This window comes from Nuphar pumila, unplaced genomic scaffold (assembly GCF_984573655.1).
Source record: "Nuphar pumila unplaced genomic scaffold, dmNupPumi1.hap1.1 HAP1_SCAFFOLD_138, whole genome shotgun sequence".
Taxonomy (NCBI): domain Eukaryota; kingdom Viridiplantae; phylum Streptophyta; class Magnoliopsida; order Nymphaeales; family Nymphaeaceae; genus Nuphar; species Nuphar pumila.
In genome coordinates this window covers 89,138-103,675 of record NW_028323185.1, presented here as the reverse complement: position 1 = coordinate 103,675, position 14,538 = coordinate 89,138, and the positions used below count along the sequence as shown (strand labels likewise).

The 14,538-nt window shown below is 51.6% G+C and overlaps 1 protein-coding gene and 1 pseudogene across 1 annotated transcript; one reads left to right on the top strand and one right to left on the bottom strand.

Annotated features, from left to right (window-relative positions):
* The first annotated feature begins 1,400 nt into the window (after nucleotides 1–1,400).
* Nucleotides 1,401–4,212, top strand: LOC149811076 (DNA mismatch repair protein MSH3-like; annotated as a pseudogene).
* Nucleotides 4,213–5,586: 1,374 nt separating this feature from the next.
* On the bottom strand, nucleotides 5,587–8,853 carry LOC149811075 (putative pyridoxal 5'-phosphate synthase subunit PDX1). The gene is made up of 3 exons (XM_089994026.1): nucleotides 8,687–8,853; nucleotides 6,838–7,195; nucleotides 5,587–5,949 (listed from the first exon to the last, which is right to left on the bottom strand). Exons 1-3 carry the CDS (start codon nucleotides 8,851–8,853, stop codon nucleotides 5,587–5,589), a joined length of 888 nt encoding a protein of 295 aa, XP_089850152.1.
* Nucleotides 8,854–14,538: the final 5,685 nt, after the last annotated feature.

Below are 14,538 nucleotides of genomic sequence, written 5' to 3'. Positions count from 1 at the left end.
AATGGGGTGAGACTGGTCCCTACTCATCAGCTCCTTGTGGGTATCTTGTTTCTGTTCTCTCATCACAGTCGTCGCGATCCTTGCTAGGTTTACGGTTTTAAGATGGTGGTTACGATTTGTTATGCAACGCCTACTGAGTTGCGGGAGGCCTCATCTCCTCACGTGCCAAGTGCCAGAGCAGAGTGTGACGTGGTGTCAGCGCGTCGTCAGCATGGGATCCGACCCCTTTTCTTGTCCCGAATTGTTTTCTTGGAAAATCAAGCACCTTCAGGCGTCTGGACCCGCAAACCAAACGGTCCTGGCGAAACACTATTGCGAGGTGGCGTTCCAGCTCAGTATCTCACACATTGTTCGAAAGAGTGCTTCATTTGAGAAGTGCATCAGTATCTCACACATTGATGACAGAGATGCGTTGTTGATCAACGCTTCTGCGCGCTTGCAGGTGGAGGAGTTGACCTCTGCGGCTGCGGCGCCGTTTCTTGGAGCCTTGCAGGGTGCTCTGCGGCAGATGCCGGACCTCGAGCGCGCCATCGGCCGTGTCTTCCATGGCCGCGCAAACCCCGCGGAATTCTCCACGCTCATGCGTACCCTCGCCTTGCTGCCCAGCGCGCTTGGGATCAGCTCGAAGCCTGACGCAGGTGCCTTTGCTGCTCCTAGATAGGCACACTTACCCAATCATGCCGCCGCTGACGATGCACTTGACTGCGCCATGTCCGTGACGATGTAGGAGCGTTTTAAATTGATACATCATGCTCAATCACAACTTCAACTCTTTGTCGCAAGACCATCTAGTAGTATGTCTGGAAATGCGTTGGGTTCTGAAGCATAGATCTGGTCAGGCAGCGACGTATTTGGCAGCATGGTTGGTACACTCGTTCGAAGAATTGTAGCCGGAGTTATCCCATGTACGTACATGGTCCGACACTAGCTGTGACAGGCACACGGAGCCGCCGGGCTCAGGTTCAAACACAATAGCTGACGTCCATGTGGATGCGGCAGTGTTAAAAGATAGATCATTACATCACTTAGGTAATGGCAAGAAATAGTCCAAGTAAGCAACAAAGACAGCACATTCACAGTGATACAGCTCATTGAACTTCAGCGGTCAGAAAAAGCATGCCTGTCATAACTGCGCGACCGCTCGATACATACAAAAGATACATCATTATATCACATAGATGATGGAAAGATACATCATTACATCACATTGATAATGGCAGGAAAGATACATCATAACATCACATAGGTCAGCAGGAACTAAGCGCCATAGGCCGACGCCAACAAGTACACACATTCAAAACAGTACAGCTCATTAGATTTCAGCGATAGATGCATCAACATAGACAACGTTAAGCACGGAAAGCCTACCCGACCCTTTGCATTTTGCCTCCAACAAAGAAATGGCGGATGATGATGGTGACAATGTATCGTTTTACACCACTACGGCATCCACATGGACACAAGCAACTCTAAAAACTGCTTGGGGATCATCGGGCAAAATGTGTTGGCCTGCAGGGACACAGTGCGCATCTTCGACGTTGCTGGTCAGCAGCATCAGCAGCGCGTGTGCGCCAGAGGTGAGCTCCGCAGCAGCAAAGCTCTTAAGCTACATAGATCAAGAATCCGCAGCCCAAAACGACCTCATCGCCGTGTGCGCGTCCGAGGCGCTCTTTCCCGAGGTCTTCAGCTGCCGTGCCAATCTCAATTCCGCTCTACAGCGCCTGCAGGACCTCTTGCCGACGCTGTCAAAACTCGTTGGTGTGGCCGCTCTCAAGTACATCAGCATCCAGAACCAGGTGCGTTATGGATAGTCCTGTCCTTTGCCATGCCACGCTCCGTTGTCCAACATTCCATGAATCTGTGCAAACACATGCCTCAGGTGATGGTCATGGTAGCACTCATTCCCAAGTAGTACTTGATGTTGCCAATGTCCATGTGGATGCGGTCGTGTTGTAGATACATCATCATCACACACGGACTATCTTGAGATATGCTACAGATAGGTGGTGATGGTGGGGTGGTACAAGACGTAAGTGCTTGAAGGTGTGGCTTTTTGGCTATTTGTCTTTTGTGCCATGTGAGCAGGCATTGTAATGTCCAACAAGTCCCACAGCTATCAACCGTCTGCGTGAGGCGCGACCAGGTTTCAATCATAAGTCACATAGAACCCTCTCATACGATCATGCTGATGTTCTGTTTTACAAATTCTCTTTACACGCCTACCGCATCAACTGGTCATTGGCAACTCATACGGGCAACTTGGGAACCTGTGTCACCGTTTCCATAACCCGGAGGAGCGTACCGGGAGCAGCCTGGTTTACCATAGCCTGGCCGATCGTGGCCTCATCTTCGTCCACAAACCCTGCAAGCAAGGAGATCAGCCACAGCCAACTGAAAATGAGAATGTAGTTACACACCATGTGAATACTTTAGGCTGCATAGAGTTTAAATGGTTTAAATGGTATCAGCTGGCTGTGGATGATCTCCCTGCACGCAAAGACGATGCACTCATGTCTCCCGAGTATAAGTGGTTTTTCCTCCAGGAGCCTGGTTTTCCATACCCTGAATGGTACGTCGCTCGTGTCTTACAGGGTTCCGGAATCTAAATCAGCGTTCGCCTCAGTCTTATAAGCAGTTACTATGGACGTGTAACAAGCAATCTCAGGGAATGACACACGTTACCTCATCAAAGTACGCTTGCTAGGAAGTTGTCTCTCCAAACCCTAGGTCTACAAGGTGGGCTGAAGTAACCTGAAAATGTTTGATTTTCATCTGCAGGGGGATCACCTCGTTGAGCTGCCGGTGGAGATGAAAGTGCCATCGGGATGGACAAAGGTCTGCTCCACCAAGAAATTTCACCGCTACCATCCCCCCGAAGTCAAGCAAGCGATTCATCAGAAGGATATGGCCACAGGTCCGCCTTCCATCATCTCACACCAGTAATTCGCCGGAATGGGGTTCGACCCCCATTCTTGACCCTAATCAGCGTAACATCTTTGAATGTCAACCAATTGAGATGCGATCTTGTTTGTCGGCAATTTTGTTGCTTGCGTCCACGATAATATCAGGTCCGGCGGACATGAGCTGGACAAGCCTGCAAACATCATTCATTTCAGGCGTCGCGACTTGCAAATGACAGGGTCCGACGATATCGGTGTCGGTCGATGTGCAGAACTCTTGGAGGCGGAGTCCAAGCGCGCATGGTCAAAGCTCTTGGAGGAGTTTGCACCCCACAGCTGCACGTTCCGCGCCGCGACTGCGGCGCTGGCTACGCTCGACTGCCTACAGTCGCTGGCTACGGTAGCTCAGCGATCCGGCTACTGCCGACCAGAGTTCATCGACGACAGCTGCCCCCCCCAGATCATCATCTCACAGGGCCGCTCCCCTGTGTTGGACGCTCAGCTGCCCAGTGGTGCCGTGCCAAACAGACGTGGAGATACACTCAGATAGGTTGAGGGCTCTCGTGATCAACGGCCCTAACATGGGGGGCAAGTCATGCTACATGAGGCAAGTCGCGCAAACCGTGCTCCTCGCACAGATCGGGTGCTGGGTGCCTGCAGTGCAGGTGAAGCTTCGAGTTGTTGACTCGATCCTTACTCGCATGGGCGCGAGCGACAACATCCTGCAGGTGTGTGTTGCTGTTGGTGATGATGAGTCGTTTTACAACAGTACCCGCATCCACATGGACATTGGCAACTCCAAGCACTTGGGAATTAGTGCTACCATTACCATCACCTGAGGCCAGCGTACCTGGACCAGCATGACTTACCACCGCCTGACCTCACATTTTGTCTGTGAGGATGTGACGAAGATAGCTTTCTACATCACTACCGATCCACATGAACATCGGCAACTCCAATTCCTTCGTCGGGGCCAGTGCGACCGACACACGTGAGTCACACTTTACACAGTCCCTCGTGCTTTGCTATTCAGGGGCCGCTCGACGTTCATGGAGGAGCTTCTGGACGCGTCTGAGATGCTCAAGCGCGCGACGGAATCATCATTACTCATCATCGACGAACTCGGGCGCGGCACAGCCACCATGACGGCGTTGCCATCGCCATCGCCACCCTCGAGCACATCGTGCATGTCAAGCGCTCCATGTGCCTCTTCGTCACACACTACCCTGAAGTGTGTGCAGCCGCCGAGACGATGCAACCATCAGCCCAATGCTTCCACATGGCTCATCTCCGCCAAGGGAACTGGATTTAGGCCCCACACGCCACATCTCTGCTCCTTCAAACCACGCTAGTCTTGATCAGACAATTGTCGATGACGCTGCTTGCGTCAGCTGCTGACGATGGCGGGGCGCCTGGTGACCGGGCTGGTGACTCACCGCAGCTCCTCATTGACTGCACCAACCGCGGCGGTCCGCCAGGGTCAGGGCACATCGAAGACGCCGGCAAGATTCAAGGCAAGCACGCAGCCGGCGCTGCTGAGTCACGACCCAGTCATGATGCTGCACAGGACGTTGCTGCAGAAGCACTGGGAGGCAGCAATGCAGGTAGTGAGCTCATGGCAGGAAGCAATCACCTCGCCTGGCGTTGCTAACAGTGCGCAGATGGCCGGCAGCGGACAAAGGATAGCTGCTAACCGGATTGAGGGCGCCCTGGCGGACAGCAGTGACCCAGAAGTCCCCAGGGTTATGTTTCTGTACAAGCTGCAGCCAGGGGCGGCGGACCAGAGCTTTGGCCTCAACGTCGCCGTGCTTGCGGGCGTGCCTCCACGCGTCGTGAAACGCGCTGCTGTGATGGCTGCTGAGCTTGCCGGAAAGAGTGTTCGAGTCAGCACCAAGGACCTGGGTGTGTGCCCATGGAGGTTGATGATCTGCTTGTTGAAGGCGTTGATGATGGACCTGCCAATGATCGCAGGCCCCCGGCAAATGCCACGAGCGTTGTGGCACAAGCTGTGGTTTGCGCTGAGGATCCTGTACCTGAGGCACACTGCCGCTTGCGAGAGTTGGCGAAGATTGCAGCCACGTTCGTGGGTGAGCTGTGACCTGGAGAGATGTGTTTTTTTGGTGGAGTCGGATCCAATTACCTTCAATTTTTTCGATAACATGCAACCAAAGCTTTTCCCCATTGCTTCTTGAAGGGGGTATACGATTACAAGGACTTGGTTTGAATAATTTGCCATGTTTGCTAGATGTAAAGCTGAACAGCAAAGCAACGAGGGCAAACTATTAGTCAGTGTAGCCTGCATGGGCATGCAAAGCTATTCTACACTGTTGCAGTGCGGCATTCCCATAACTCTAATGCCACAAGAGGGTGGAGAGGCATCTTTGCATCTTGGCCATTCAGCACTTTATCAACTTCTATCTGTCGACAAGAACATGCACACCTCGCCTCGACCTTCGCTACAGCACGCGAACAATAGAGCATTTAATGAAATGGCAGCCACTGAGGTCACACCGATATCGCACGAGAATGTCAGTGAAGTACGTACGTCATGTACAACCACCCCTCTGGAGCGACGACAACACAAATACATTACCATCCTCGTTTGCACGTGCCACAAAATGCAAATACAACTTAGAGGTCACTCCAACCCATTCGCATGCGGCGTAAATCTCGCTCGCCACAGAAATCACTCCGAGCGGTTGGCATAGGGCGTGAAGCCCTTCTCCCGGCAATCAATGCCCACCATAGCCTCACCGAGGCCTCCAGAGACTTCCGCAAGGATCTTGGGGTCCATGTAGTGAGTGGTGGCCTGGACGATGGCGCGTGCACGGGAGGCGGGGTCGTCAGACTTGAAGATTCCGGACCCCACGAAGACGCCATCGACGCCTAGCTGCATCATGAGAGCAGCATCGGCGGGTGTAGACACCCCCCCCGCCGCAAAGTTGACAACAGGTAGGCGGCCCAACGACTTGGTCTGGCGCACCAACTCCACCGGGGCACGAATCTCCTTTGCGTACACATAGATCTCGTCATCGTCCATGGTCTGCAACTGTCTGCACTCCAGCCGCGAACGTCAGTTGGATGACACCGACATGTGTGGGTGCAAGCACTGGCGTTGCCAAAACACTTCGTTGGCGCCATGACACTACATTTTGCAGAGTGTGGACACACAGCCATTATTGCAGTTGTGTGAACGCTTGTCTAGGTTTTGTCTAGGATGGTGGGAATGAAAGCATTGATGGCATTACAACAATGCTCATATGTCACCTGGGCTGATAGAAGGGAACTGTTGTCTGCGATATACGTGAGGATATTCAGCGTACGGAGATGCATGTGTGTGTTTGCATTGGTGTGATGGATGCAAATGAAGCACTGCTGCCTGTTTGTTGTTTTCGTTCTCGAGATTCTGTTGGTTCGCCTGTGTGAGTCATGATTACACATAAGAAGCAATGCCAGGCCTACATCAGCAGTTGCATTAAGAGAGACGGACTTGTATGCAAACTCCGATTAGGCAGGTTGGTTCGTTGGTGCCATTGGGAGTGAGTTCTTTTAGACGCAATGACATGGCCGGTCTATAATGCCCAACCAACCTTTCTTATGGGTTGGTTGGGCATTATACCCGGCCATGTCATTGCGTCTAAAAGAACTCAGATGACCTAACAACGAGAATACGTGTTTGAATGAATTCCTCATCATAAAAACCAAGTACAAGACAACCACACAAGCACGCCATCATCTAGCGCCTGCCCTGATGGACTGATATGAATGCGCCATGAATGACGTCATTGGCAGGCACCGCAAAACCCCACTTGCATCATGTGGGAAAGGGTGCACATGTGTACTACGCATGACACAACAAGTGCGTACTGAGTGGCATACTCAGATGCTGCGCAAGAGTCAGGCTCACGTCAGCCAGTAACAAAGCAAGACACGGCACGCACCGTATGGCACCCTGTACAGCGCGGCAGTGCCGAACAGCCTCCACGACGTTCCCGGTGCCGGCCTCACCTTTGGTCCTAATCATCGAGGCGCCCTCGGCAATGCGGCGGAGGGCCTCGCCGAGGTCTCGGCAGCCACACACAAAGGGCACCTTGAAGTTGTGTTTGTTGATGTGATGGACCTCATCGGCAGGGGTGAGCACCTCTGACTCGTCCACATAGTCGACACCGAGCGCCTCCAGAATCTGCGCCTCCACGAAATGGCCGATGCGCGCTTTGGCCATGACTGGGATCGTGACGGCGTTCTTGATGGCTGTGATCATTGATGGGTCTGACATGCGAGCAACTCCGCCATCCCTGCATGCACAGCTTAGCTTCAAGATCTGGCTTGCATGCAAGCCAGCTTGGCTCTTGAGAGAGTACTGCTGCTGCATCTGAGATATATGCCTGTACACAAGCGTCTGGTGCCAGAAACGCCGGTTTTCGTTACCATCTCTTGCCTAGGTTTCGGCTTACTCCTTGAGACGATGTAATAGTCATTTTGTAACCATCAAGCAGGCAATCCTGTGTAGGTACTGATCCAACAAATTGGCAGCCGCCTACAATTTGTGCAGCCCTATCTCCCCATGATACTGCCCGAGTTGCCCGAGACACTGGGGCACGCTTACGATTGCCTCACAAGCGAGGCAACAAGGTGGTTGCTGCTCTGGACCAATTGCTGCGAGACTCTACGGAGGAATAGGCCTTGATGGACAATGGTACTTGGTTCAAGAAGACATGGTGCGTTTGGTCATCTATCTATGATGCACCTCTGGAAAGAGTAAGTGGTCTGTTCCAAATACGTTCACCTGGTCACTGCACGTGCATCGTATTCGGCGGAGTTCGTGTATACTCCCAACGTGATTGAACATACATAGCTCTTAAGTCAGCATTCTAGGAGACAAACTGCAGGCACGGAGATCATCTGTACAGAACTGCCTAGAAGGCTCAAGACCCACTCGAGAGACACGTTCGAACCAAAGCATCTTGGTTGTATAGGAATTCATGGGAATGAGTTCGCGTAAGAGCGAAGGAATGACTGGCAGTGGACAGTCTTCATTTCTGAACTACAACGAACTGAACCCTGGCCCTCGTACACTAGTTCAGAGGTGAGCGTGTGGCTCCATGAGCAGAGACGCAAGCCTACATGCAGATTGTAGCGATATGATTATCAAGCGAAATTGTACGTGCTTGTTTGAGGACGTGTCCGTCAACACCGTGTCGTGGCAAGCTCACAGCCAAGGCCGTACAAACGGCCGAGGAGACGTTAAGAATCGCAGATCTGCGAAAGATATAGAAGTTTCAGATGATCATGAACTATCATCTGAGTGGAAATCGCTTGTGCACTTGCGTAACGGGCACTCTCAAGGGAGCTGCCCAGCACCCACGGTAGGCAACACTGGAAACGCCCTCCATCCTTTTCATCAAAATTCACAGCGCAAGAAAGAGAACAGGAGGGATTGCTGGAACATAAAATTTGAATGCTGATGGTGAGTTTCCAGGCCATACCAGTGCAATTGCGTTGGAGCCGCAACTGCAGCAGCGAGGAGCTCCCGACAGCAATGCATTCGTGGCGCACTCCCAGCATTATATCATGAATAAAAGGCGTGTAAAATGGCAATATCACATGGTACGCCAGGCTGCAGGACCAATGGCTGCCAGTAGACGCTCAACAGGGTGCTGCCAGTAGATGCTCAACAGGGTACTCGCTTACCAAGCAATTGCAACCAACGTAACAAGATGCGCGAAGTGTACAGAATGGAATCGAGGCACGTCTATTGTGGCCTTACAAATTGGCATGTTCCGCACCGTCGGATATCTGCAGGAACACGCTCAAGCGCCATCACAGCGACAGCTCCAGCCTCCTCTGCGATACGTGCCTCCTGCACGTTGGTCACATCCATGATAACACCTCCTTTGAGCATTTGCGCAAGGCCAGCCTTGACGACGAAGGTTCCATGCTGCTTGTCAGCCATTGTGTATGGTCCAAGAGTACTGTCGGAACGTAATTGCCGGACGTGTTTGCAACGTTGCGATAAAGGACGATAGTATGGGCATAAAGTACGTTATCAGTCTGCGTGCTGCCGCAAAACATCTTGTCAAGAATGCTGAATGGCCTGTGTAGATGTGGTGGAAAAGCGCGCCAAATTCGCTGATTTTTATCAGCCTCAGGATTGGGTGGGTGTGTTGAGGCCCCCATCGCCGCTGATGATCGCCTCACTACCTGGATGCGCACAGCACACCGGTAGGTAGTAGAATCACAATGGAATGTCGCTGCACCTCTTCCATTGTCATGCATCAGCTCAGGCAAGCCAGATAGTGGTGTCAGCTCTGTTCTGTGAAGTTCATCCAACAATGTGGGTCTTCATATGACTTGAGCATCACAACGTGCCTACCAAACAGCCATCCTGTCACGAGGCAGCAATGTTACCTGATTTTCAACAGGTCACTGAGCGTACTTGAGCAAGTACAATGTGTCCTGATGAAAATCACTGAAAGGACCCTGAAGGCTTTATGCTCACCTGCGTGATTCCCGATTGATTCTTTTCTCTTTCTTTCAGCTTGCATGAGCGACGATGAAATGATCTTAAATGATGATTCAAGTGATAGAGTGGATGGTCACAACAGTGATGACAGCAAAGATGACAGGAGTGGTAGCCTCACCCAGCAGCTGCCAAGCACTTGTAGTGTGCTCAAAGCTTCGAACAAGGGATGCGATGTCGGTTGTTCACACAAGCACCCGAAGATCAGCTGGAGAAACAATGTGGACGATTGTTTCTCCAGCAACTCCCGCATTTTCTTCAACAAAGCAGCAGGAGCACAAACCCCAATGAATAGACAGGGATATCATACTGTGGTTATTGAGACTGAGGCGGAAGCTCCTTGGTCACTGACACGCTGAAGATGCGGTCACCAGGGCAGTAAAGGTTTGCCGGATGGTGTAAATTGCGGGATTAAATGCCTGGAACTGCATGATTGTGAGGGATCAGTATGGGCCCAATCTGGCCAAGCACTGAGGGATTCATTCTCAAGTGGTGCTTGGAGTTGCCAATTCCCATGCGCATGTGGCTGTTCGAACTACCAGTTGAGGTAGCGAATCGCTTCCACTGGTCAGATGTATTGAAGTTTAATCTTCTCCATCAGTGGCAGCGGCGTAGAAGGACGTATCATCATTATGCAAGCTGACTTGATTTGATGATGTCTATTTGGCGATGATAGGAATGTGGATGGCGCTGATGTTGGTTTATGACCAACAGGTGAGGCCGATTCGGACATCCTAGCCAACGGCGAGAGATGTAGGTGGGCAGCATCAACAAACTCAAATTGGTGAGGATTGCTCCAGGTGGTGGGAGCTGCATTGTATCTCCTTGGGAATGCACAGGTGGGAACGCATCAGAGTAATGCAAGGCGGAGTAATTTTTGGGTTCAGATGCCTGCAAATACATGGATTTTGGGACAGGAAAGCAGGTCGAGCCCTTTCTGCTGAAACAACTGCAACGCATGCCCCTTCGTACCTGTGTACCTCAACACAGGCACCCAATGCTTCCTCGATGTTCTTTTGAACTGCAATCTTTGTCACTGCAACAAACACAACGTACATGAAGATGGCAATGCGAGGGATCAGTTCTACTCGCTCAAGGTGAGTCCCAAAAAGGAGAGACAGTGCCAATGTTGTGACAGTTGTGTCACTTAGGATTAGTACATATGCTCTACGAAATTACCTGATCCGAATGACAGCTTCAGACTATCAGATGTTGTTTGCAACTCTATTCTTTGTGGGTTTGCAGGCGCGCTCATTGCGTAGCCTCTGTTGGGCATCGTTCCGGGGCAGGATGCCAAAGCTGCTGGGGGGAATGCAACAGGGACGTTTGTGGATGACCTGATGGATGGCATGGCCGCCTAGTGCGCGGTGAGCACGACTTGATGTTCATACTTTACCCCTGTCTGAAGGTTGTATGTATGGGTAGTCTTCTATACAGAAGCGTGGTTTTCTTGCATGACATTGGAGAAGTTCAGCCCGCACTGGTGCTTGCTCATGATCATAGACCAATGCATAGCTATCAGGCACTGGCTATCAGGCACTAGTACTAGCTGCCTACGTAGGTATACATGGAGAGTGCACGCACGTGTGGTCGCCATTTCAGTTGTTCCGTGCGTTCCCTGGGCTATAGGACATCCTGCAGTGGAGTACTGCAACTCGCGAACTCAATGCCTCGTTCTTTCAACCATGTCGACACGACCGAGGCAATTCTCGCAGCTATTCTCGCTGGCTCCAGTCGGGTTACCTAAAGCTTGGGCCCCTTGAAATGGCACGCATCTGTGGAACGTTACGTAAGTCGGGTTAAAGTTCAAACTATTGTCAAGCATCGCTGGCCGAAGTGTCGAAGAGCGGGCAAACGCCCGGTTGGTTACACCACCATCCCCGTGGTTGCACGGCAAGGCCGCGACTGCGACTCTATTCAGCGCACACAATAAGAGCACACAGGCGTCAAATCATGGATTAGGTATGCGTTAGTAATTGGGCATCGCAATTTCATGCATAAATTGGTGAGTCTTGAGGTTATCGACGTCTTGCTTGTGGTAATTGTGGTAATTTCATAGACCTGGGCCACCTGCCACAACGCTACCTGTAACTTTCACGCCTGAGTGATGATATAAGAACACATTGACGCATGTTTGGCGTCGTGTGCTAGAATTCCTGCCTCAAATTCGGCCTCTTATGTACCATGCCTTGGTGATATGAGCATGACGCGTGTCAGGGTGCAGCACAAGGTCGTTGCGTCCTGCCACTGCGACCCATGGCCACATCCCACCAAACACAGTGGAGGTATGATCCGTTGAAATGCCTTCAGGTTGCCCACTGATACTATGTGCATGGCGGTCCGGTCAACAGACATGAAACACTGTTGAAGTTTGGCTACACTTGCACCACGTCCATTCTCAGCAGTGCATTTCATAGGAATTGTTGTAATCCAAGCTTGCCTTTGCTTTCAGGGTGCCAGGATCTTGAGGATGAGAAGACATGGAAGCAAGCACAGATCGGTGCACGTACCTGAAGTCCACGGCACAGCCCTCGATTTGGCCGCTGACAACACAGTGTATCGCCTTGACACTGGCTATCTTGACCCTCCTGTCCGCAACACCAAGCCACTGCAACCACCCTCACTCCATCATCCTTACTGGAGCCTGGCATGCCGCAGGCCCTCTCCAACATGAGAGAGAGGATAGTGATGGAAACGACAACAGCGCGATAAAACATGCCCACCCACTTTGGAAGCCTTCACAAGTGGGTATGGTGTCCTGTTCACTTGGACATGATTTATTGGTCATAAACTATTCATACACTGTTGGCCCTGATCCATCGTCCCGGCCCTGACGAGTTAAGAGGGCTGGTACAGTGCACATAGCTGCAATTACAGGTGCATACACTGACATCGTGGGTGCCTGCTGCCATGCTGTGGCATCCCATGACCAAAGAATCGCAGAGCGACCGAGGACGATGCGCTTGCAATTTGCATCAGTGCTAAAACACCATACTAGCTATTGCGGAGATGGGTCACTCAGAAGATTGGATGCATTGTACATGGGGCCCGAGTGCTGTGGGATGTGCTCATGTACGCGCTGGATGAAAAATGATGATGATAATTTGGATGTGTTTACCCTGGCGACAACAGAGAGTGCTGGGGACGACGTTATCAACGATGGATTTGTCACCAATGCGTCACAGGAACTCAGCATTGGCCTATGCAGGGGCAATGCTATCATGTAACGGAGCTCTCCTCAAGTTTTAGCTCACGCGAGCGGCCGCGCGTGTATGACAGGCTTGCTTGTTTCAATCGCTGAGGTTCAATGAGCTGTATCACTTCGAATGTGCTGTCTTTGTTGGTTATGAATATTTCCTGCCATTATCTATGTGATGTAATGATGAGTTGGATGTATTTACCTGGTGGCTTGTTGACTACTTCATGCCATAAGCTATGTGATGTAATGATGTTTCTTTTCATATCGCTGCGACATGGGTTACCTTCAGGCCACTATGGCTAAACGCGGCTTGGGCATGCAGAGCTGGCAGGCAGCCGTCGACCACGAGGAGGCATTCTAGCAAATAAGAGGCCCCCCCCCCACCTGCAAAGCTGAGGGTGGACCTAGTGATATCCCACTATCAAGAGTCCATGGGCTGAGTACGTTCCGTGCTGGACATGCTACACGACGAAGGCATGGACACCTAAGTCTATCTCTACGAAAAAGGCAATGCCCCCACAACACGCCTGCCGAGGAGCACCACCGTGCGTTTGCCGAATGTTGGCCGAGAGGCTTACACATACCTATACCACATGAGCACTGCGAGTTCGTATGGCAACCGCCAGGCCGACGTGACGGTTTACTTGCAAGCCGAGCCCCACTTTGTTGGTGTGACGCATGCTGTGTTTGTGCGAAACATCGTCTGGCAGGCGTTGCGGCATGGTTTGAGCATCAACGTGAACAACAAGCGCTGGAGGCGCATGATTCCTGCTCTCAGGGCTGATTACGGCTTCAGGGCGCCACAGGGAGCAGTGCTGAGCGAGCGGTCAAATGTCACGCTCGGCGAATGGTTTGACAGCGTGTGTGCCCCGCCCCTACAGTACGCGTTCCCTCGAGGTGGCACCACGGTTGCGTTTTACGTTGGCGCGAACTTTGCTGTGCACTCGTCGCTGAAGGTTCCGGCAACCATCGTGGATGCCAGCCTCTTGGAGCTGCAAGCCAGCAATGCTCCTGAAGTTGCGCACTACTTGGAGCGGACGTGGTTCCTCATGTTTTGGCGCGTGCGGGAAATGCTCTTTCAGAGCACATGGAAAGATGACATTCAAATCCGTTTGAGCTCGATCAAACAAACGAGGATGGAACGTTTAGATTCAGGAAGACCACGCGTGCAGCGTGAAGCACACTGATCTCTTCTTTGATTCGCATGTTGATTTGAGTTCCTGGCGTGCATGAGCTCATATCATATGTCACAGAAAGGTGAGTGATTACCCCCAGTTTGGCAATCTCATTATGGCATCAAATCTGACCATGACAAATCGTAGTGCTCGTTCCATAACGGGAATAGGCCACTGTCAGCCATTAGAAAAACCGAATTTGGTGCAAAGTTTTGGCTCAAAAGTTGATTAAATGCAGACTATGCAACAGTATTGCATGCATGGACTGGCTCTAGGTGTCTGCAAGGCGACCTGTGGTGCACTTTCTGGGGTTCTATCTCTCCAGCGATAGAATCTAGCGCCTTTCCAAGGATTCCATGTCTACTCTTCCAGTGATCACAGCCAGATACACTCAGGCTGTGCTTCCCATGGTTACATTGTTCCCATGTAACGACATCATCAACAACACACTTCACATGTGCTTGAGAAGCGGTGTTACAGTGAATGATCAGAGTAGAGAGGATCGCAAGGTGGCTCTCGCACAATTCCATGGCTTCTCCTCGACTTCCTACCCTGTCTTGATCATGGAATACACCGCCGTTTACAGTTGTGCCAGTCGTCCAGGCTTATTCTGGTGTGAAGCTTTTTGCACGGATTTGGTTGTTTTTTGCACCACAACCACAATAACTAGCAGGTCTGAACCCGTCAAGTGGGAGGGGGGTGAGATTGTGGCTCCGTGTGCCGTCAAGCGTGCTCGTCTTGCAC